This window comes from Dermacentor andersoni, chromosome 4 (assembly GCF_023375885.2).
Source record: "Dermacentor andersoni chromosome 4, qqDerAnde1_hic_scaffold, whole genome shotgun sequence".
Lineage (NCBI taxonomy): Eukaryota > Metazoa > Arthropoda > Arachnida > Ixodida > Ixodidae > Dermacentor > Dermacentor andersoni.
Window position 1 is genome coordinate 139,813,501 of NC_092817.1, and position 25,260 is coordinate 139,838,760.

Below are 25,260 nucleotides of genomic sequence, written 5' to 3' on the forward strand. Positions count from 1 at the left end.
TGGCATGCAAAAAATGGCTGTGGCTTAGCTAAGGTTAAGCCCAGGATGCGAAGCATACTAGCCTTTATTTTAGTTGTTGAACCACTGTTTAGCCTGGTGAACTGCTGTTGCTTGACTATATTTGGTTCGGCTAGATGAAGAAACAGCTCATGCCTTACTCTGCTTCGCCTTCAAGAGTGGAACGCGACAGCGTTCCCGTCGACCCGCCAAGGGGTGTAAGACAATGGGTTACGGCGCAGCGACTACGCGCCCCGCATTGGACGCGGTGAGCGTCGAGCAACGCAGCGTTCGGCGCGGCAACGAAATGTGCGCCTGAGCAAGCGACGCACGCCTGAGCCTTAGAAACAGCTCGTTTCTAAGGCAACACCGCATTCACTAGAGGCGCTTTTGTACCGCTTTGAAGCATCGTACTCATGGCTCAGTGGTAAATAAAGAAAAAAAAATACTCATGGCTCAGTGGTAGCGTCTCCGTCTCACACTCCGGAGACCCTGGTTCGATTCCCACCCAGCCCATCTTGCAAGAGTTGAGCCAAAGCCACCTAGAAACAAGCGCAGCTGCTTATATACCGCCGCGACGCCTTTTGCGACGGCGCGAGTAGGAGCCCCGTTTCTCCTCTGTCGTGACGTCACGGTGTCACGTGGTATTGAAGGCGACACCGCCGCGCCTGAGGAGCTGCGTTGAGCTCTAGTAATATGCTTCGCATAAAAACGCCTAACTACATTCTGTACAATGGGCTCAAACCCGTGCTCAACTCATCGGCTTATTTCCGGCTATTAGAAACATAATATTCCAATGTGCATGGTACTATTCCTTCGATGGTCCTGGCGGAAAGCAAAAAAAAAAAATGAATTGCAACACTAAAGCCAAGGAGCTCCAAATAATCGAGATGAAGGCCTCTCTGAGGGTCATAAATTATATCCAATACGCTCAAAAATACCCTGGTAAAGTGGTTAAACCAAGAAACAGAACGTGCAATGAGCGCACTACTTGGCGCAGCGCCGGGTCACCGCCACCCCGCTTCGTAGCTTCCCCCCTAGCAACCAGCTTGTGAAATGGAGTATAGTCCTTTTCAACATTGTGCAACTTAATAAATCATATTAAAGATCAGACGATCCCACGCACAGTGAGAATTGATGTAAGCGAAAGCATCGTGTGCTGCTTGCATGAATGAAAGTAATTAGTGGTGATGTTTTGGCAAACGTGTAATTTCTTCAGAGTTTAGTCGAGCGCGCTAGTAGCGAGATGATGTTACATGTTACCTTGTGTGCACCGCTGCTCTATGTCTGCGTATTCCCCAGAACACACAGGAAGACGTGTTTGCTTGAGGCGCTGTGCGTCATTGTTCATAATGTACGAGAGGCCTGATCATTATCATTGCCTCACAAGCCACATTGCGTCGTGGCAGAAGCTTTAAACGATAACTGAAATATGGGGCTGCGCGTAATTCAATTATGATGATTGTATACATTGAATACAAACCGACATACTGTGTGGCGAAGATGGTCCTGTTCAGCGCGAGGCTTTCTTTGGGCTTGGATGTCCTCGACACGGAGTGCACGCTTTGGAGCCATTTTGCTGGCGCATGGTCACGGCTCCTTCTGCATACGTGGCCAGCATGCTGTTGAGACGCGGGCTCCAAGCAGTATTTTCGGGCTATGCGCGATTGGGATGTTTACACTATCACAGCCGAGCACGTGACCTTCACCGCACAGCACCTCCATTTTTGCGCAAAGGAAAGCAACCATAGCACCTGCCATACGAACAAACTGGGCAACGCTGCCACGGTGGTGCCGGCTGGAATGCGCGGAGGCGAGCGCCATCTGGTTGTGGTGCAAGAAACACAGCGGCAAGCGCTGCAAGACCATCATAGCAACAGCGCCTGGAAAGTTGGGAGAAGCGGCAAAGAAGGCTTCGCGGTACTAACCATTATTAATATTGTCCGACGGCAAGATTCGAACACAGGTGCTCTAGCGCAGAAGCCCGATGTTGAAGCCATTTCGGCGGAGATAGATGCGTCGACGAGCGGCATAAAAGAGTGGGGGATGCTTAAGCTTCGCCTTTAAAGGGACACTAAAGGCAAATGATAAGTCGAAGTGGACTCTTTAAATACCTTTCCAGAAACCTCGCTACGCTTGTTTCGTGCCTAGAAAAGGCTTCTTTTACGAGAAGATTGCATCTGAAAGGTCCAAATACATTTTTCTAAAGTCAGATCTCCCGCCACCCAACCGGAGTGGTGATGACGTTGCATACACCATCACCGCCCTTTGCTGCCGTCGGTGAGTAAAACGGCGCCCGACAGACCGCGGCACCGGAACATGACAGAGTGGCAGATTCGCCGCTGCAGCTGTTTTTTGGTCAAGTTGCGTAGACCGTTCAGGCATACCGCGACATCACACGGAAGTTGAATTTTCTCCTACTTGCGGTTTCCGTGAGTTTCGCGAGCCAGCATAACGTGCACAGCACTACGCGATCAGGAAAGTGCTGAAACGCGACTTCAGCGCTTTCCTGATGAGTTCTTTTTTCTAAACGTGAAACAGAACTGGACAAATAGCATCTTGTTCCCTCTTATGATACAATACGAGGATGTTCTCTTCAACGAGTGGCGGAGTACTAGTGGCCTAATTTAACTGAGGAGTGCTTTCGTCATCCGGCAAGTGCTTGAATGTCCTGCTTGAAAGCTTGTCCTGCATTTACCTCGATTTCGCTGTTATTAAATTTCTGTTTGCGGTAATATTGACGCCATAGAGATTCTCGAGTACTAATCGAGATTCTCGAGCACTAATCTATCACTTTACCTTGACTTAATATTTGACTTGAGTGTCCCTTTATGATTGCAACGCGAAAGCATTAAAAATCCCTAACTGCTCTTCACGCTTCCAGGCAACTGCAGCCTATACGTAACAGTAAAGGGGCGTTTATACGCCGACGTTATCGGTGCGCGGGCGAGTGTCACTGGACGCCGTGCACGTCGGAGACCTTTGGCCGCGTCCGGTTACGTTGACTGTGCCGGTAAGTCGAACCGTCTGTCGAACTACAGACGCTGTTGTTCTCGCCTACGTGACGTAAAGTGTGCACTTGCTCACGCTACGCAAGACTATATTTAGCCCTATAGGTTTACCGGAAATTATTATTATTATTATTATTATTATTATTATTATTAGAAGTGCAAACAAACAAGTACACAAAGCAAACAGGGAGGGAGCAAGCTGACAACTGTCACCGACAGGGCCACAACGCCTGCCTACTTTTTCGGGAGGGAATAAAAAGAGGAGAAGAGAAGAAGATAAGGAAAAAAAAGAGATAGGAAAGAAAATAGGAATGCAACAAATGAGAGAGCCACGGAGAAAACAAAGTAGAAACAAGGAAAAAATGTCTATAAACGGGACGCCAAATCAATTTTCTGCATGAAAGTTAGCAAGGCACTATTGGCCTGGTCACGTTGAGCAGCACTTCCTCTCGGAAACAGGCAATGGTGAAGGGTCGTACGCTTGAGTCCGGTGAGGCCATATTTCTTAATTAGCAATACACGTTGCTTGAGAAATGCGGCACACTCCAATATAAGGTGTTTAAGTGTCTCACAGAAGGCATCGAGCAAACTAAACTGTACCTTGTCGTGTTCACTTATTCCTTCATTGTTCCCGTGAAATGCCGGTGCATTCGTAAAAAAAATCAATGCTTACCTTGTTCATAAGGATGCGGTCTGTCGTATGATTGGTTGGATAGCTTATTTAAAAAATGCATTGCATTCGAGCGTTTAATCCCTCACTTAATCGTCTGTGTTGGTAATCTGCCTCGTTCTTATTTCATGACCGGTACCTTATTTCATTTCTGTCCATCCACAGAGAATGTTTGCCTTCTCTCGTCGTAATTTCAAGCATCTGTCAGACTTATATTACAATCTCATCGTGCAATGTATTGTCTGTGCTTTTGTTGGGTAATCGTCTTTCCATATGAACTGCGTATTAGTACCTCTGCAGGCGTGATAGGCTGGCAGTACCAAGTAAAAAAATGTACTAAATTTCCGTGTGCGCGACGAATATTTCGCATTTGACAATATAGTTAGACGGCTTGACACAACGCCTTCTAAAAATAAAATGCGTGGAATGTATACGTTGTCTGCAGATGCGTTCTTACGAATGCTTTCCGACAATAAGCTCTTGTATGCCATTGATAGGTTCCCTCACAAAAAAATAGTTGAGAGGTTATCGAAATGTTATTGTTCAACGTCATCAAATGACCTTGAAAGAACATTGAGGAATTGTTGAAACATTATTGCGGAAGTTGTTGACAAGTGTTGAAAATGGCCTACGACATTTTGTCAAAACGTCATTTGGGCTTTTCAATTTGAAGGATCATTGGTGTATTGTAGAAAATATGACGTATTTCAATGTTGAAAGCACATTGAAGCGTTGTTACAGATGCGTTGAGTCTCAAAATTGAAAGCCTATTGAGCTATTATTGAAATGTGTTTGTTAAATTGAAAGCCCAATGAAGCAAAGTTGCAAATCTGTTGAGTCTCAACATTGATAGTCCTTTAAAATATTGATGCAGATGTGTTAAACGTCAACACTCAAATTATGTTGAAAGCCCTTTTGCCCCAGTGTGCATTTAGCAGTGTTGAAAACTGCACTTCACCTAAAATACTGCTCAGCAATGTTGTGTTGCATATAATTATCGTAGATGTCGCGTTGCTATGTTTGCTCTGAGAGGATAGGGGTAAAATACAGTCGCTTTTGTATTGCAGGCTTCGGCCACCCTGGGCACGAAAGTATGCTTCTAGATTGCCTGTAATAAACTATATTGGGAAGCTGATAGTAGTACTGTTATGCCCCTTTTTCAATTGTCACAGTGAATGGTCCTTCACGAAATCAAGAGTGCTGAAATGATGCAGACAAAAACCATTTTTATAGGTCAAGTGTTTATTTGTAACCAAACATCTGTGTAAGTGCACAACCATTTCTAGTTTGAGAACATCAGAAACTTGTTAAAACCTATTGGAAAGTACAAACTTCCTGCAGCTTGACACCATAACAAAATTTAATACTGACAGATGTAGTCTGGATGGCCTTCAAGCACACACATTTTCCAAAAGAAATATATCTTAAAAAATAAATACCTAAATATATAGATGTACAAGCAGCCTGACATGACTGTAAATATGAACACTCAAAAAAGGTACTTGCTTTCTCTGTTAGGTAGCCAGTGGTAGTATAAGCATGGCGCGATTCGCTTGAGCCCACAGCACTCACTGATATGCAGAGTGATTCTCTTTAAGTTTCATAAAATTTATTAAACACTGGCTGTTGCAGCTAACATAATTCTAGGTACAGAGTGCCAAACATTATTGTATGTGAAATCAAGACACATATTCAGCTAACAAAAACTAATTTCCTAATAAATATTTTACTAATTGTAGCAGTAATTTTACAAGGTGTATGCACTTAGAGTAAATTTCCAGAATGACACCAGTAACGAGACAGATGCCATCAAACTGGCTGTAGAAATGCACTGTTGTTGAACTTACTTTTCTTAGCAAAACGCACTATTATGCATTGAAGCGCAAAAGTAACTGCAATACCCATGTATTTTGTTTCACATTTATGGAAAAATCTCAAAACTGGTGTCATCCTGGAAATTAATTTCAAGTGAATGCGTCTTTCAACCTGACTGGCTACAATATGTAACCTGCCATATGTGCCTTAATGGTATAAGTGAATTAGTAAATTTGTGAGAATCAGTTGAATGTGTTCCCATTTCTTGTGCTAGTAATGTCCGCCTTTGAATAATGCAGCTCAAGAACAAGAATTAAGCTACCTGGCACAGGCAACATAAAAAAAATATCTGTAAAACTGAAAAAGGATCACTCTGTACAATCCTTATTTGTTGTTTGAATGGTGTGGGCCAATTTCAGTAAGCCTTATCTACTTTGGAAGCATAGCAATCGCAATAAGTGATGCTATGGGAGCAGTTTATTATGCTGCATTGCTGTTGCATGATCCAGTTGTGTTTTCTGCCATGATAACCTTCCTGCACAGGTCATCACATATCAAGCGACTTATTCATATTGACTGCTTCATATTTTTATATGAAAAAAACGATATTAGTGATATGCTGGAATAAAACAAAGTTACTCCTTGTGTGAGTTCCATTTCAATTTTGCTCACTGCCACAAAACGTAACGAAAGAATTCACAAAAAAATATCGTTTCATGCAAACATGAAACACATTGCCATTACCGGAGAGTTTTTATTGGAATTTAAATTTAAGCCAACTTATCCCTAATAATTCTTACTCGTGTATTTTAGATAGCAAACTAAACCATTTTTATGAAGTCATGTAAAATGCAGTTTTGACTAAACAAATCTGACAATGAAAAAGATACACTTGCAGGTGTGTCATTCCATTGCCGAATCAACCAGCGTTTTTTCGACACCACAGATATAGCTCAAAATATTGCCACATGTTTACTGGAGCTCAGAAAACTCCTTCCCCACTTTTATTTATTTTTGCCAATGATTTTGTAGCGTTTTGGTGACCGTTTTGTTTTCCTGTTCAGCTGAGCTGGAAGACATCAATCAACATTCTTTTTCGAACGCACATTCTATTGGTCGAGGCCTTCAAATGCGGTCCATGGAACTACGGTGAAGTGATCTGACTACCAAAATAGGAAATTCTTCACATATCTGTATCTTTCAAGTGCTTTTGGCACCGGCAAAAGTGAGTAAAATTGCAATGTCTTAATTTTTTCGTAACGAAAAATTCAGAAGGCAGAAACTAACTACGGAATGATAGCCCAAGTGACATAGTATAGCAGAAAAATATTTGAAGCTCTAAAGGTTAAGCTGATCGCCCGTAAAGAAACTGTAAGGTTGTAATGTTTTCAAGAAGATTCATGTTCAAGGTAAACATAGCTTTTTTAGTTTGCCAGAAATGTCTGATACATTATTAGATAGCTCTGCTTGTCTGCTATGTTTGTGCGAATTTCAAAGAGAAGACATTATATTTAAATGTGAAAAAAATCATTTGTTGAATTTTTCTCAGCACTGGATTTTCTCGGATGTGCACACAAGCTTGGCGGCCAGGAATGCAAACGACGAAGCTGGCTTCATCTGAAACACAGATAGATGATAGAGAAGCCCTGTTGGGGTCTGTATTTTATTGCCAAGAGACGTACGCTCTAACGTAACGAGGCTTGTGCTTGGTGTGGGCCGGCTAAACCATGCAGCCATTGCACAAAAATATCAATCCGTCTTAAATTCTAAGGGAGTCCTGAGGGAGTCCTGCAGGACACTTTGTGGCCTGTTCCTTGGAATCCAATGACGATGCAAGTAGAAAACAGCTCCATAATTAAAACTGAAAACCTATACGAGTATGAACAAATTCTTGGGGTGTTGCATGTCGCCACTGTTTCAGAGCATAAAAGTAATTTGCGCCATGTTCAGCCTGATGTGGTCAGATGTTGTCGGCGACCAGTTTTCGCGTTAATGTTAAAAAAATACGAGACGAGATTGCGGCGCTTGACGTCACCTGCCTTTGTAATGAAAAAAAAGGCAGTCACAGTTTGTTGACTAGTTTGTGTGGCTAAGTATTTTGTTACGGGTATGTTGAGAATATAGAAGATTGTATTTACGACATATATATGCAAAATGAGTCAGAGTAGTTAAGATGGCTGACCACCAAGAACACGCAGCAGCCAGCGGCCCGCGATCTTCTTTCTCTCTTCTTTCATGCTTTCGTAACAGGACCCTTTGGTAGGTAAGCGCCGTCTTGGTGAATGGTAAGCGATGAATTGTGAGTGAAGTATGACTTCACAGGCGAAACGTGGACGATGTCAACAGGCGTCGGACTTGAGGATGCATCAAACTGTACCGGCGCAATCTCGTAATTTACGTCGTTAACTTGACATATGAATTTATAAGGCCCTGTGTAGCGAGCGAGTAGCTTCTGGGAGATACCAACCCGACGACATGGTAACCAAAGGAGCACCAAAGCAGCTGGTGGAACCTTAACATCACAATGGCACTGGTCATAACGTTCTTTTTGTATATGCTGCGAAGCTAATAAACGAGATCAGTCGACTTCACGTGCCATGTCAGCGCGACGGACGAATTCACGAGCGTACTCAGTTGCAACACGGGGCACAGAAGGGAGGAAAGTGTCAAACGGAAATGTAGGGTAGCAACCATACAAAAGATAAAAGGGTGAAGATCCTGTGGTGTGATGTTGGGACGAGTTAATACGCGAACTACACATAGGCAAGCGTGGCATCCCAGTCGCGGTGATCGTTGGAGACATACATCGACAGCACCTCTGTGATTGTTCGGCTGAGACGTTCCGTAAGACCGTTCGTTTCTGGATGGTAGGCGATGGATAGCTTATGCTCAGTGGCGCAACAGCGGAGGAGGCCGTCGACAACTCGAGACAAGAACGTGCAGCCGCGGTCTGTCAGTAACTGTCGAGGTGTACCGTGGTGGAGAATGACGTCGTGCAGGACAAAATCAATGACAACTGTTGCGCAACTAGTTGGCAACGCCTTTGTTTTCGCGAGCAGCGTGTCGCATAATCAGTAGCGACGGCGACCACTGATTCCCTCTAGTCGCCGGAAAAAAGCCAAGCAGGTCAAGGCCTACGCGAAAGAATGGTTCAGAGAGAACTTGTAGAATATACACAATACATACACTATATATGTATATAGAATATTGTAATTATAAACAGCGGTATAGATTGATTACATTGTGTTCTAAAGGAACCAAATATTAAACATGGCAAGTTTCGGGAACCTTTATTCAGCCAACGCGGCGAGAATGCGAAAACATACTTTGGAATCCCTGACGTCACGCTGACCTACCGGCGCTGGGGTTTCGGCGCGAAATTCAAATACTGATACTTGGACCTTCATTTTCTCGTCTAATATTCAAACTTTTTTTTAAGTGACTTCCTGCAGGGTTCTCAAACAATGCTTTATTAGTCTATACTGATTTGTTGTTTCGCTTTAGTGGTGTTGGGCAATTGAGCACGAGGTCGCGGGATCGAATCCCGGCCACGGCGGCCGCATTTCGTTGGGGGCGAAATGCGAAAACACCCATGTACTTAGATTTAGGTGCACGTTAAAGAACCCCAGTGGTCGAAATATCCGGAATCCTCCACTACGGCGTGCCTCATAATCAGATCTCGTTTTGGCACGTAACACCCCATAATTTAATTTAATTTAATATATGTGTGTGTGTGTGTGCGTGCGTGTGTGTGTGTGTGTGTGTGTGTGTGTGCGCGCGCGCGCACAGAGTGTTTTACGTAACTTTACATGTCAATGAGAAAATTGTAGAGCGACATGAAAAACTCCCGATACAGCTTTCTGTTGCTCAATACGTGCCACAAGAAAGTACTTTTCCGAGCGTGGAAGAAGCCCGCGAATAGACGCAAAGTTCCTCGAGCGACCAGTCGCACGGCAATATTGCGTGAATACTTTCACGCAATATACTATACTATACTTTCACGCTCGGAAAAATATTTTTATGTAGCACGTGTTGTGCAACAGAAAGCTGTATGGGGAGTTTATGTCACTCAGCAATTGTCTCATTGACACTTTTCATCTAAGGTACTATACTATTTGAGAAGTCAAAACATTAATTAAGAATAATTATCCACTGCGGTAGAATGAAAAAAATAATAATTTGAGTATCACCAAGCGAAGGCAAAGAAGATTAACTTGTGTCATACGTAAGTGCCTCGAGGTGCCACTAGAAGATGGGAGCGGCCACCAAGCTCCGTGAAAAACCAAGGGGACGGGTGCAAGAGCACGGGCGCACGAGGGCACGCTCGCAGTGTTTGAGCCAGGCGGGCAGCAGTTCCGAGCTCCTGGGCTGAACGAGGCGAGAGTTCCTGCGAGGCGAGACGTTCGTGGCAAGATGCGGAGGACCGCGGAGCCGAGAGTGGACGTCTCAGTGCTCCTTCTGCCAGTGCTCCAGACGCTGGCTGACTCGAGGGCCGCCGGTCCCTGAGCTGCCGCACCTGAGCTGTGCCGTGCAGCGTTTCAGTCTGGCACAGATGTTGCTGTGCTAGACGAGGTCCTCACGTGCGACCACCGCACGTGGGTGGCGAGCGGCGTACGAGCTGGGCACCGAGGTCATGCTGGACGTGCGATTGTAGCGCGTCGGTCGCCAGCGGCGTCCGAGCCTGACATCGAGGGCATGTGGAACAAGGCGTCCCCTGGCTGCTGCCGCTGCGGCTCCTGAGCGTGCCAAGCCAGAGAACCGTGCTGAACGGAGCCTGAGCGTGTCGTCGTCACAGCCAGCTTCAGCATGGGTGAACGCACGGTGCCATGACGACCAAACTGGGAGCCTCGCAGGCCGGGACTATTTCAGCCCATTTATTCCAGTGTGCTGTGTGTGTGCACACACTGACTGCCCTTAAACAGATATCAACTCTGTATATGTACATATTTTAAAGGTTGCTTTCATTTTTATTATAGCACCTAAATGACTCTGTCTTTCTTCCGCATCACGGCGCACTAGAAAAAGGGCCGAATAGTCCTAAACACCACACCGTGGTTCTATCTAGCTACATGACATTCCCCATATATTTAAACTCTTGCCAAAATTAGCTGAGCCACCCGGCATAAGAAAACATGTGTGAATGAGAGAGTTTTTCAAGTGCATCAACTTTTCAAACACCTTACGATAGCCATAGATGCCTCTATCATGAAGACATATATATATATATATATATATATATATATATATATATATATATATATATATGTATATACATATATAAATATATGTAGGGCATTTCACGCAATTTGAACCACAGACGTATTTACTGGGTGGACAGGGGGCACATCAAGTAACGTGAAGGGGGCACATCCCCTCCCCCACTCTCCGAGGTGGGGGAGGGGCCAAGTCACGTAATTTGCACTATAGGCGTAACTGCAGGGAGGGCAGGGGGCTGTTCCCCTGTTCATTCGGTAGATACGTCTATGGTTCAAGTAACGTGAAACAACACCCTGTGTATATGCAATGGTGATCAAGTGATCAATAAAACAATATATACGTGCAAATGACGCACACATACACATGTGCGTGTTTTCACATATACTTCGAAACTCAATATTGCTCAATAGACTCAATGTTATTCAACAATAAGTTGCCAGCATTTAGTCACCGACTTCATTGCTGTAAACACTCAACAACGGCTCAATCATGCTCAATATAAGTCGACAATGTATCAACACATTTTAGTCAACGTCTTTATTGTTGGGAACTACTCAACAATGGCTCAATAATACTGAATACTATTCAACTATATGGCAGCTAACAGCTTGTATTCAACGACTTGTTTTTGTTGTGAACTACCCAATAACTTTATTGCTGAATTATTTCTATGTGCTTTCAATAATTGTTGAGGCATTGTTAAAAGGCTATTGAGTCAACAATTTGTCAAGAATATGCCAACAACATTTCAATGGTCATATTTATAATGGAATTCCCTTATTGGTGATACGATATCGGCCTTACAGCATCCTTGCAACCTTCTTGTCTCTATAACTACTGCTGTTGTAATAGCTGTGCTGCCATGCCGACGTTGGAGCCATCTCGCACCGCTGGCCTGCGCATGCTCCCATTGAAGCACATCCAACTGGTCTACGCTGAAGAAGCCCGGTGTAAATCTAAAGCCTATATAAGTGTAATGTGCTACCACGACACCAGCGAGTATTAATTCGATACTCTGTCGGACGAGCAAACGCAGTACTCAGGAACTATGTGGAATGTATAAAGATAATGCTGTGTATCAGTTATGTTTCCCAGTTTTTTTATTCGTTTAACGTAGTATATCCAGTTCAAAAAGCAGTTTCGTTTCAAGAAAATGATAAGCAGTATTGTTAGGTTCCCAGCTTTGTCGAAGGCCTCTGATAGTCGACGGCCACGCAGCACTTCTTCCGTAGATTTCTGCATTTGACGTAACGATTCGGAACTTCATATCCACGGCATTTTTTTCGGCATTCTCCTCCGATTTTGATGCATGATCTAGTTTTACCTGCAATGTAGAAATACTAGTTTGGTTAAAATCATACTTAACTTTTTAGGATATAGATTCGTACGTGTAACTCATAGTCTGTAAGTCACTCGTAGTGTATAAATATTATCGCGCATTTGCCTAAAGTGGCATGGAACTGCGGATTTTTCAAGACGTGTCAGCTAAGGCAGCGAGCTATCGTGCAAGCTTGCGGCACAGGAACGTTCCATAATTGTATTTTGAACAAGTTGTTTCATTATTCGCTAAAATGAGTAACCCGTAAATAACGTCATCAAATTTCGAATGGTTTGTGTACCTGTGACGATTTTCAAAAACTGTGCGCTTAGAATTGAGTGCAGCTGCAGTGTAAAGGTAAGACAATTTCTCATACGCAGTAAGCGCGCGCAACGGTTTGATCTGCTGAAGTCTTAGAGAAGAATTAAATGATACAGAATTGTATTACCGCTAATCGCATGTTCTGCAGCATAGAATCCTAAGTACCGCACCCTTCAGATGATAATTATCATTTATAGACTTAATATTACTGTATCTTAATATTGTAATAACAATGTGTTTCTCTGTTCGCATGACGATTCTTAAGATATGCAAGTATGAAGAAGAAGAAAATATCGTCTCCTTTTCTTTTTGCAGCTATGTCACTATTCGGTGATATCTCGCCAGAAAACTGCAGCGTCCGCTTTCTCTTTTATTCCTTATCAGCTTTGTAAAATACTGAATGACCCTCAAAGAAACACCCATTCATGACAGAAAGCAGGAGCGTCGGAAAGAAGAGGGATGCCTGGCGGAAGTAGCAGAGTAATAGTGACGCAATAATGGCGAATTAAGCAGTGATCGACTGGGCGCCTGGCTCAACAGGACGCGTTTTTCTACTATTGACTTACTGTCTTGAGCAAAGAAAAACTGGGACTTACGGACGTTGCAGCACACATTACCGTCTCCGCAGCCACGGAGTCGGAGCCGATATTTTGGCTTACAAAACTCCAACTTAACACATTCGTGCCCCAGGAATTGGCACTGCTTGGACACCCAGTCAGCTGTTAAAAGAGACAAGACGTCCATTATAATAATAAAAAAAGAGGGCTGAATAATTCTGATTGCAGTAAGGCTAATGCATTTCTTTGTGTCCTTAGTTGTCCATATTCAGATTTTGGGAATTACACTATATGTAGATTTGATAGGTTACAAATTTGAATGAATAAAGTTGCAACTTTGAAGCAGTTCCTTACAATTGTGTTAATAATAATTAAGTTTGAAACAACTTTAATGTGTTTGTACCTCAATAAGCATGAAATTTCATGCGCTACGATTGTACTAAAAGCGCGCAGTTTTCTGGCCCGACTTGTGTAGTCTTCCGTCGTAGATGCTGCGCGAATCAACTTATTCCAATTAACTGGGATACATAGCGTAAAAATGACACAGGGACAAGCAGGAAAACAGGATGAGCGCGATCCTGTGTCCTATCCTATCCTATAATATCCTATCCTATCCTATCCTCAGCGCTCGTCCTGTGTTCCTGCTTGTCCCTGTGTCATTTTTGCGCTATGTATGCCAGTTTTTATGTATCCCACCAACACGCCCAAATTTCTTCCCTGTTATTCAAATTAGCTTTCGAGATGTTCTTCATTATCATTAGGCGAATATTGTGTTGAACGGTGTTTATTTTCGCTGGCCATTCTTACGGAGTATGAAGGCGCTGTTCGGCAGTTCACGCGTCGCATGTGAAGACAACGTTCTGTAAGGCTGGGCATTTTTAACAATAATTTACCGAGATGTTTTGGACGCCGAGTAAAAAAAATTGTCTACGCGGGGTATCATAGTCGAAGGCAGCCAGGTAATATTGGCCACTGCTTCTGCGACGGTAACTGATGCACGTAAACGTGGACGTATTCTGCAAAACAAACACGTTGCATAGTGGTGCTGTTTTGATGACTCCATCGTTGTCGCCGCGTCGCCCTCATCCATTGTGGTTTGTTCAGATGGAGTCGTCATCACGCCCACGTGTTGATGCTCTCGACGGCACACCATAGGCGTCAATAGTTGTCGTCAAGTAATCGTGCTCATACTGTTCTTGTGATGCGCTCATGATCATTCCAGATTCGTTATCCCAACGTCATCACGCCCATCACGAGCGTCACCATTAAAGCGTCTTCATAGCGCTATCGTCAAGCCGTTGTCACGCTGCCATCATATACGGTCATCGTCATCCCACAGTTGCGTAACCACCGTTATTATACAGTCGTTGTCATTCCAATGCCGCCGTTGCTTAGTTGTCATACAGTCGTCGATGAGTCGTTCCTTTGTGATGCTGTCTTGGCCGTTCTATCAATTCCAATCCGTCGTCGACATTGCGCATTTGTCATCCCAATGTGGTCAATCCGTCGTCCACCTACAGTAGTCGTCGTTCCAGTGCTGTCATCCCATTGTAATCACGCCGCCTTCGTCATCATACCATTATTATACTGTTGTCGGCAAGTCATCATCGCCAATGTGTCAACATCATAAAGTCATTGTAATTGTGCCTGCCCGAGTCTGTTCTTAGTCCATGTCATGTTTTGCGCCTAAAACCATCTTTACTCATCGTCATTGGGTAGTAGTCATACCATCACTGTCATTCCAAACCGTGATTATTTCTTCGTTGGGATGCAGTGGAGCCGCATGCCCTAGAGCTACAAGTTTATGTTGAGCGAGAAAAGTCTCAGTGAAAATGAGTGAGCGTAGTCTTTCATGTATATTTGCACACCAACGCTAAACGAGAAAAGCATCAGCCATAAGCAGGGCCCGTATTGTCTCGATACCTAGAAATACTCCCTGTGCTTGCCTATGCGCTAGTATAGTAGCACAAAAGCTCACTAAGCCGACTCTATTATACGGAGGCCCTAGGTGAGCTTCCGATGTCACCGTAATGTTCGATAAAAAGTTCAAGTGCAATGACATCGCGCCAGCGCACCGTGTGCTGTAGGTGCGAGCGAAAACCTGCGAGGGTCAAGCGAGGATTGCAGCTTGATGTGGCGTTTCTTTCTCGAGCTCACGCGGAAGAAAAGTGGGGAGGTTGCGCGTCGCCATCCCACGCGCGCGAGCGAGGCAGCGGGCAAATGTGCGCACGCTAGGAGAGGAGTGGAAGGGGAGATTAGGGCGCATCTCTTCATATACTCCAGCTACGGTTGGATATATTATGTACCTGTGTTTCAAGTATATTTACACACAGTACACTTTTATTAAATAAATTATCCCCGACTACTCAAATCTTACACAGATGGCGATGTTCATTGCCGATTTAGGTCAGCTGCGAATGTAGTCGCATCGGTGCCCAATCCGAAAAGTTGTACACCACGTTGTCTTCGGAATTCAAGCATGTCTCTCATGTATCCAGTTTTCAAGTGCCCTGTACCTACTGTTTCTGTCAACACACGAAATGAATAGAGCAATAATATTTTTATAAATTTCGGCTTAACGCATCTGATGATGGCCGCCAACGGTAATGCAAATAACAATGTGGCAACGCAGCGAGAGACCCCATTTCGAAGTCACGTACATTTAACGCAAGTAGCGGTAATTCTTAGACTTTCATGGCGTCGGCTATATGCAACGTACTCGAATATTACTCCACATCGCTATGGCACCCGCTTGCCAAGGTCGCCCAGGTCCATGGATGTGTGTCGATAACTGTAAGAAGTCCGCTCAGTGGCGATGGAATGAAGTAGTGATATCGAAAGAAACACAGCGACATATAACAACGACGGCACAGAAACAAGATGTCGAATAAATATGACGCTCGTATGACGCTCACAACGGGAAGACGATCACATGGAGACAATGAAGTGACGACTGCATGACCATGATGGCGTGACACCGTCGCTATGACCACAATCGGATGAAGAAGTTGGAATTACGACGAGGGTATGCCAGGATATGCATGATTTTTGCGGCACTGACGCAATGGCTACGGTGGAATAACGACATCGTTTCGATCGCAATGGTATGACGAGAGCGTGATTACACTGGAACGACAAACAGGACGTCGAAGGATTGACAAAGTGGGTATGACGTCTATGGCATGACAATAATTGGATGGCAATATTTAAGCGATGAAGAGGGTAAAACGACACCGTGACGAAGATCACTAAACGCCGACGGCGAGACGGGTGTCGCCTATCAAAGTGACAGTAACGACGGTTTAACGTATGTATAACAGTATCACAAGGAACGGCATAAAGAGACTCGGATGACGCCAAGTATATGATGACTATGGAGTAGCGATGATTAAATCATGAAACCTGTATGATGACACTCACGTGACGATGACGGCATGACAAGGACCAAATGTCGAAGTTAGAATAATGACGATGTAAGAATCGCAACTTCATCACGACGAAGGTATCACAACGTGTGCATGACGATGAGTGTATGAAGACGATGGCGTTCCAACGGCATAAGGACCGTGGCATGGCGACAGATGTATGATCACAGTTGCGCAAAGATAGCAGTACCATAAATTATGTATGACGACAGTGACGCAACGACGACGGCAAGACTAGAGTCGGATGACAAAGTTGACGAAGGTGACGAAGTAGAGACAACTATGGTGGCATGACGCCTTTCAACGGATGCATCATAGCGAGTGCGTTACGATGACGGCATGAAAAGGTCGGCATCATCCTCTTTGAATGACCTCCATTATAATTACAATATCACGAAGAAGAAAGGCTGATGCCGGTTGAACGACGAAGGCGGTCGGACGTCGAAGCTATGACAAATATGAGAGGATGCTACTGAAGAGATGACAATTATAAAACTACTGGCTGACGAAGACGGCACAAATACGACCCTGCGATGACGATAGCGAGATGACGACAGCATCACAGTCGGATTACAAATCTACAATCACTACGATGCAACAACCATGATGACATCACTTCCACGAACACATACCTAGATACTCAAGGTATTAGAAAAGTTGGGTTATTGGGCCTGAGCTGAAGGTATGACGATGACAGTATGCCGAGTCACATTCCGAAGCTGGAATGACGATGATTGAAGGGCCACGGCGGCATCCCTACGGCGCTATGACGAGGAACGCATGGCGACAGTATGGCGGCGATGGCGTGGCGACAACGGTGTGACGAGTGTCGGAAGAAAAAGCTGTAATCACGACGATGTAACGAGCTGCACTGCATCACGACCTAGAGCTCATACCAGGTGGGCCAACATATTAGACAACTTAGATCATTGGGTTGGGATGACAGGCGTGATGACGACAGAATGCCGAAACTAAGATCGTGAAGCTCAAATAGTAACGACGTAGCTACAATGACGGCGTCACCATGGCGATGTGGCGAAGAATGCATGGCGTCTATATGACGGCCATCTCCTGAGAACGATGACATTGTGTCTAGTGGCCAAAGTAAGTAGTCAACCTGGGTTAATGGGTCGGCGTAAGAGGATAGATAGATAGATAGATAGATAGATAGATAGATAGATAGATAGATAGATAGATAGATAGATAGATAGATAGATAGATAGATAGATAGATAGATAGATAGATAGATAGATAGATAGATAATTTAGCACTCATTGTAAACGCAACTAAAGAAAACGCATAGCTTATAACCAACAGATGTATTACGCCATTTTATTGTCACGAAACTGCCCTCCTCTTTCTTTGTCCCCTTGGTTCTTCCTATTCTTTCATGGCTTAAATGCAGCAGGCTTCACCCTCCCTCGCTGTTTTTGTTCATACCTCCTAGTGCAGTACTTGAAAACATTTCCGATAAAGGTGCACTCTTTTTGCCAGAGGTTCCCAAATAGCATATTGTCTTCAATATACCGTGTTTTCACGCAGTCTTTACCACCGTAAGGGGTCCGTTAAGTTTAGCATTTGAAGTCCCCGCGCATTTTCTTATTAGGACCTAGTCATAAACCTCTTTGTCTGGTATTTCTTCGTTGCGTCTTCTGTAAAAGTTTCTCTTCAGGCGTTGTTTGTAGGCATCCTCCTTCTGCGTGCTGCGTCCGTTTGTAGACATCCTCCTTCTACGATCAGCAGGTAGCTTGTGGCCGCAGCCAGTAAAGTACATAGGTTGCTGAGCATGTGGCGCTTTTTGCTGTGCAAAATCATTCAAACATTCATTGTGAGCAAACTAGCTAAGAAAAGCGAAAAGCCTACTTCTTTATTACTTACGGGTCATAATAGACGAATATTGTGGTCGACAAAGGTCGACTGCGTCTAACCGTGAAAGATGCTTACAGCATACACTAGTAGTATATTGTGTATGAAGGGTAACTGAAATGCCGCGAAAATTCTGCATTGATTTCGTCATTGTACCATGCCTTGAGTAACAATCCTTGTCAATTTGAATACAGGCCAATGTCACACACGTCGCACCGGCTGCGGAACATTCAAAGCTCCGCCTTTTCCTGCGAGTATGTTGCATTAGAAGGATTTTAGCACCGTGATCTTATTTGTATTTTCTTTAACGTAAACAAGAAATAAAGATTAGGGATAGGAAAGGTATATCTGTGCAAGCCCGCAGCAATTAGTAATCTAAGCACTATACAGTACATACAAATCTTGCGCAATGAATAAATGCCTGCGTGCTGTTTGCTGCCGCAATTACGAAGTCGCCTTGTGATGTGAGGAAATTCCTTTCATGTTGGCAGCAACATGTCACTTCGTCAAATTTCAAAAATATAAAACAACTGAAAGAAAATTAGTACAACAAAAATGACTAGCTTTTGGTGTGAATGACGCTTGTTGTTAAGTGAATGGGTTCATAATGCTTAAAGAAAGATACACTTCTCCGTGCCGACACCCTCTCTTTCTTGTGGTTCTGTGGCACAACATCTTAACATTTTGGTGCCCTAGGCCCCTGATAAGTTAGGTGGCCTTTTTGGACTTTCAGATATTCCAAGGAGAATAAAGCTATTTCGCAGCTTGTGGGAGATATGGGGTTCTCCTCCGTACTCTTAGGACAAAGGAACGACAACACAGTAGTGCAAACAATCACAAGGGCATTTATTGCACCTTTCATAGAGCAATGCCTGCTAGCCGAGTTGCTATCCCCAAAACATGCCGATGGGCGCGCGACAAATCTAGAAGTCCGACTTACCGCGACCGCATTGCGAGCGAATATCTTCGCCCCATGCTGGATCCCAACGCCTGGTCGTTCGCGTGTGCGGTCACGCGAATGGTGTCCAAGGCGGCCACGCGAGACGGTCTCGCAGAAGCATGGGTCCGCGCGGCACGGCACGAGCGTCCCGCTTCCTTCCCGACCCCAAAGAGACCAAGCGCCTTCCCTTTCGGCGCCCAAGTAACCCCGCAGCAGCACGACACTCGCGCCATCTCCCGCACTGCGCCTCAACCACTTCGACCGCCGCGGGCGAAGCCGCCCTGCAGGAGACGAGCTATGCGGGAAAACTAGATCTCAGGGGAGGCGTGAGAGTCACGCATCCCCACATCCCCCCAACCTTAAATCACTACATATTCCGGCGAAACATTTCACACAGTCTAACATCAACACGTGTTTCGCGAACAAGGTGGTACATGCAACAGTGGCCGCGCCGGGGAAATGTCCACACGCTGTCCATAACATGCGAGCCGACTGTCCTTGGGGTACACCGCTGGCGTCCGCCGGTCACAGCAGCAGCTTTGCAGACTCGACGGCAAGATTCCAGGCCAGGACTCCGGAAATGGCGACGCAGTAGTTGGTACGAGCAAGCGTCGCTCGCGCCGACGCGCCCTGCTGGCCAGACCCGCCGTAGCTGTCGGTGACCGCTGGCTCCTTTGTCCGCCGCCGAGGGTTGTGAGCTGGATGCAGGAGGCCGCCGAAGTCGCTGCGCCGAACTGGCCACAGCATCACCATCGCCCGGGGTGACTCGATCGTAGTCTGGGGCAGCAGCGCAGACGATGTGCAGGTGACAGCAAGCCAGGGGTGACTCCATTCACGCTGGGTACACTTAACACACTCGGCAAACACTAAAGTAGTGCAAGGGAGAGGAATTCTGCATGCGCATCGCCCACGTGGTACGATGTTCAACTCGGCTAGCAAAAGATCGGGCAGCTACTCAGATGCTAAGTTCACGTGAACGAAGCTCGCTTCCTTGAGTCGAACGAGCAATTTCAATTCGTGCGAGGCTAAATAGAATGAGGGAAGCAAATTGCAACGCCTCAACGCCACGGTCCACCAGGTTGTGTCCCTCCACGTGCGACAGGCAGCTTCGTAAAGCCTTAGGCCTAAATCGTCGCTACCCTGACAACAACCGGCATCCAAAAACAACACCCAAAATGGGCGCAAAACAGGCAGCCGCGAGGAGACGTCAGCTCTGTGAGGTGGTCCTACTCCGCTCGGTGCACACAGCATCCGAGTTGACGGCGCCCACCGTCCCAGACAGTGTCGGAGCGCCCGGTGCCAGGCCGCAATACCAGTCAGCCCGTAGTGGCACCCGTGGCCCGCGGCCACCCGGCTCCCAGAGCCGCGACTTCATCCGAGTCAAAGAGATAGAAGAAGCTATTTACATAAGAAATTCGGACCACCCACGAGGCTTCCGTACTCACTCGCTTCAGGCTTGCCACTGCTCCGCGGGCGCTCAGCCTCGCTCTCCCAGGATGAAGATCACGTGGCTCTCGTACCAACGAATGTCATTAAAAAAAACACTTGCGAAAAGGCTTAGCTTGTTGACATGTTCAAACACACTACAGCCACCGCCGCCTCGCTCAAGAAAGCACGCCGCCGACGCTAGCGATCAAAATCCACGCTAGGCCTACGCTTCGGTTCAAACAAAGGTCTCGAACGAAGCAACACTGTTAAAATTATCGTCCGATGCCCCAAGAGTCCCACGTTGGGCAGCCAGATGTGGGAGATAACGGGGTTCTCCTCCGTACTCTTGGGACAAAGGAACGACAACACAGTAGTGCAAACAATCACAGGGGCATTTATTGCACCTTTCATAGATCAATGCCTGCTAGCCGAGTTGCTATCCCCAATACATGCCGATGGGCGCGCGACAAATCTAGAAGTCCGACTTACCGCGACCGCATTGCGAGCGAATATGTTCGCCCCATGCTGGATCCCAACGCCTGGTCGTTCGCGTGTACGGTCACGCGAATGGTGTCCAAGGCGGCCACGCGAGACGGTCTCGCAGAAGCATGGGTCCGCGCGGCACGGCACGTCCGTGCCGCTTCCTTCCCGATTTCAAAGAGACCAAGCGCCTTCCCTTTCGGCGCCCAAGTAACCCCGCAGCAGCGCGACACTCGCGCCATCTCCCGCACTGCGCCTCAACCTCTCCGACCGCCGCGGGCGAAGCCGCCCTGCAGGAGACGAGCTATGCGGGAAAACTAGATCTCAGGGGAGGCGTGAGAGTCACGCATCCCCACAAGCTCTAGACACTGTAGGCTCCCATTGATTACAGCACGCCTGTGCTGCATTTACCGTTATCAAGTACGAAAAACCCATTAGATATGGTACACGTCAGCAGGACATTATGACAAAGCGTGTCTTTGGCAAATAAACAAATTATGCAATTACGGTCCATTAGCTATCCACCCAAGTGATTGGGGAAATGCGTCGGTGTTTCAGCATTTCACAATTAAAATATCAAAATCAAGATAGCGAATCAAAAATTAACACAAACGTTAACTAACAGAAAGCGAGAAGCACAACTCTGCCTCGAACAGTTAGATCCGCTGACACATGCTTAGGTCGCCTTCAGTTTTCGTTCGCAAATAGGCACGAGTGAGTCGTTAACTTTGCTGACCACAAGCAGTTTCTTTTTTTTTTTTGCCTTCTTGACGCTTCGTCGCGAGACTGTTTTAATCATTGCGGTTTGCGGAGCACTAATAAAAAGTTTGAAATTGATAGCGCCAGCTCCGGCATCCTATCAGGCATTGTGGTACTGCGTATGTTTAAAAGCGTGTTCCAAGTGGCTATTTGTGTCAAATACGTTAAAGAATTAAGTTCAGAGTAGAACTTCCGTAAAATGCACAGGTATTGGCTTTCGAAAATGTCCTAATCAACAAGAAGTATGCGTCAGAAAGCATAACAGTTTGCAGTCTGTGGTTAACCTTACATGTACAAAAACGATTGCAAGTCAGTTTTTTCTTAGGTGTGCGGCAAAATGTCCGATTACCATGCTTAGCACACCCGAGTTTAATCGCAGTTTACTAAATCTTTTCTTCGTTCATGAGGGGCTGTTCTGCTCAAGCGCCGAAAACTTTTTTCGCCACTTACATCTGACAAGGCTTAATGACACTAACAACTGAATCCCCATGTCGGACCGTCACAATCACCGCAACCCAGGGACGTGCCGTTTACGTAAGCTTGTCGCGCTGTTTTTTACAGGTGCTAGAGGGCACAGGTAAAAATACCGGAATAAACGTAGTGCGAAAAAAGTTGCAGTGAAAGTACTTCTATACATGACTGCACGGTGGAATAGATGTGACCATGATGAAGACTTTCCAGTGGAAGTAAGGGCGCGCAGCTTCCTGTTTACGAAAAGGATTTACACGTCTAAAAAAGATGCTGCATGCAAAACAATAAAGCAGGTGCAACGGGGAATTACCACGAGGCTGCAACGTGACTAGCAAAGCCGAACATGCAACGCCACCGCACGAGCTTGCAAAAATTCTTCTCCAGATGTGATTGCCCACTTCCTGGAAACTGTTCGGGGGTGTGACCCATAATTTTTTTGGTGACACCTGCGTAGTGAAGGTTCTCGAACAGTTTACGTACACTCTAGTAGAACGTCTGATGTGTAACGTATTTACCACATGGAGCCACTTCAAAACGCCTCTTCCGTTACATTGCCGTCGGAGTGCGTTACACCACGCGTGTTCTCCCTCAAGCTTGCGCAGGATTCCACGTAGCACATTTGATGAAGGGAAGCCTGTGCCTCCATCATAAGTACCTATACACATATTCTAACTGCTGTATTCTGCAGGTAGCGCGGAAACTTGTGGAATTAGGTTGCGGAACAGGGTTTTCCATATAAATCTGGCGTGTCTTGAAGAAGGCGAATTGGATTGCGGTCTTCGCAGAAACAAACAGTATATTCAAAAAAGATTGTGTTAATATATTTTCCGGGGGTTTGGTTCTGTACTTTCTTTCTCATTCAATAGGGGCACGTACACGGTGACACATCCCCAGTTACCCAAGTTGGTCCTACGGTTGGTTTAAGACCCTGTTCCCAAAGCAAAGCAGCTCCGATGCTGTTAAGAAATTACGGATGCAGAGAGATTTGCCCCTAAAAAGCGCGTCAATATCTCGAAGATTCCTAATCGCAATGAAAACATGATCTTTCTGGTGTCGGTGTCATGCAGGTGCGGTATGAAAGGTGTCAGAGCTTTTCCTAGCCCTGCTTGCAGTATTGATTCTTCTCCTTCTAGATTAATATGTGTTGAAGATTTGGTAGTGGCCGTCGAGCATAGTTGCCTTCCCGATATTCACCGTAGAGATTATTGCTGTAGTAGTAGACAAGCTAGATTGTGCCGAACAAGAGACCAATGTTCGGAATTCTCTAAAAGTATAACTGCTCTAAAGAACAAGAAAAGGTCCAATCTTTAATTTAGAATATGGGCCAAGTATTAAAACATGTGCGTGAAAGTAATAAGAATACTCAAATTAGAAACCTAAACATATCGGTGAACAGCTGGTAAAAACCGTGCAAATTTTCACCCTCGACTCTAGTGCAATGGGTCCTCTGACATAATGCTGATGTTTTCATTCCATCAGAAATTTTTGTTTCTGCGCCGTATTCCCAAATGGCATGTTTCTATTTCTTTCTTTTTTTTTAAGCGGTGAAGGGCAGAGAACACGAAACTTTTTTTGTGCAATGCGGACGCCCCTACGCATACACTGTACCAAATTGTGTGTGAAAAATCTGTTTTACCGTATGTACATGACGAAAGTGATTCTGAATGTCCTTGATTTTCTGGTGCTGTCTAATCAGTAACGCCATGCATCTAAAAAAATGTTTAAACGGGCTGAACTTAACAAAAAAGAATATCGCTCGCGGGTGATTAATTTAGGTATATAGGTGTGTTCACAAAAACGTGAACCCTAAAAGATATGTTTCGCTGAAATTTTAATTTGCGGGCATTGCCTCAGCACACTGCTCCTTGGTATTGTCGCGGCGTATGATTAGCAGCGACTGAGTTCTTTTTCATGACGCTTTTATGTCATCACTTCATACGCAGAACTTGCTTTTCTTGGCCTGATAGCTGGGCAGATATTTTCACTTTTTGCTTTTCATGTTCGCGCCCTGAGTAATTTGGGAACGGATGGTATTAAATTGCCATTCTTACGTGTTCCAAGCGATATGATTAGTTTAAAACCGTGGTTAGTTGAGTTCTTTTATTTTGTTCTTCTGATACAGCTTTCTTTAATGGTATAGCAATGTGGGGCATCGCAAGTAAATAAAGCGTGAATAAATTTGCATGCCTATGTTCCTTGGATCGAATGAAAGCGGTCAAAATCTATCTGAGGTGAACATCAAACTTTCGCGTAGCCAAAATGCTTGAATACTATTGTTCAAAGTTATCAGCATCTCTGGTGTCATGGCCAAGTCAAAGATGAGTCATCATGAGTAAAGGCCCAGGTCAGGGGCTGAAGATTTCACAATTTGTTGCAATAAATATTAAAACCAATACACGCCACATGGTACCGCGGAAAAAAGTGCGGTTCCTGTATGTAGTAATATAATAAATTTGCTTAATTTTGTCAGCGTGAACACAGGAGGCAGAAGAAATCAGAAGCTGAATACATCGAATGCAGCGAATTTTTTTTAGATCCGTGCGTAGGGAAACCATGCTCGAGTGCTCCACTCTACTATATGCGTACCGAGCTGAGCAAAGGCTTGTGGTAGAGCACTTTGCCATTTTGAAATCACGTCGCGGTTCCCAAAATACGCGGCTGTTAGATTCTGAATAAAAGGTTCCGACATATTAAAGACAGTCACGGGAGGTAATCTCGAAAATTGTTTCTCGGAGGAATATATATAATGACGTCACTTACCAGCTGGGGACGTTGGTATTTCATTTGTTGATGTAGGTTCTCCTGGTGCGACACCTCCTTTTTGCCTCACTGGCGCATCTTGAGGTATTTCATTTCCTGCATGTATTTTTTTTTCAAACTTCATAAGGTTAAGAGGAATCCTGCTAAAACCATACGACTTGATATTTTTTGAAGTGGTTCTAATGGCGCCAAAATACTTTAGTAAATACGCAATATGTATGGTGT

At 45.1% G+C, this 25,260-nt stretch overlaps 1 protein-coding gene across 3 annotated transcripts in view; it reads right to left on the reverse strand.

Annotated features, from left to right (window-relative positions):
• Window positions 1-11,792: 11,792 nt before the first annotated feature.
• Window positions 11,793-25,260, reverse strand: part of LOC126537840 (uncharacterized) — a 54,799-nt gene continuing 41,331 nt past the window's right edge. For all 3 annotated transcript variants that reach the window (XR_011893647.1, XM_050184914.3, XM_072287535.1), the window contains 3 exons: window positions 25,036-25,131; window positions 12,946-13,068; window positions 11,793-12,034 (listed from right to left, as the gene is read on the reverse strand). Coding sequence is in view for 2 of the 3 variants with exons in the window: in XM_050184914.3 (XP_050040871.3) it covers window positions 11,880-12,034; window positions 12,946-13,068; window positions 25,036-25,131 (374 nt within the window). In the remaining variant the exon portion in view is untranslated. The remainder of the gene's footprint in view (window positions 12,035-12,945; window positions 13,069-25,035; window positions 25,132-25,260) is intronic.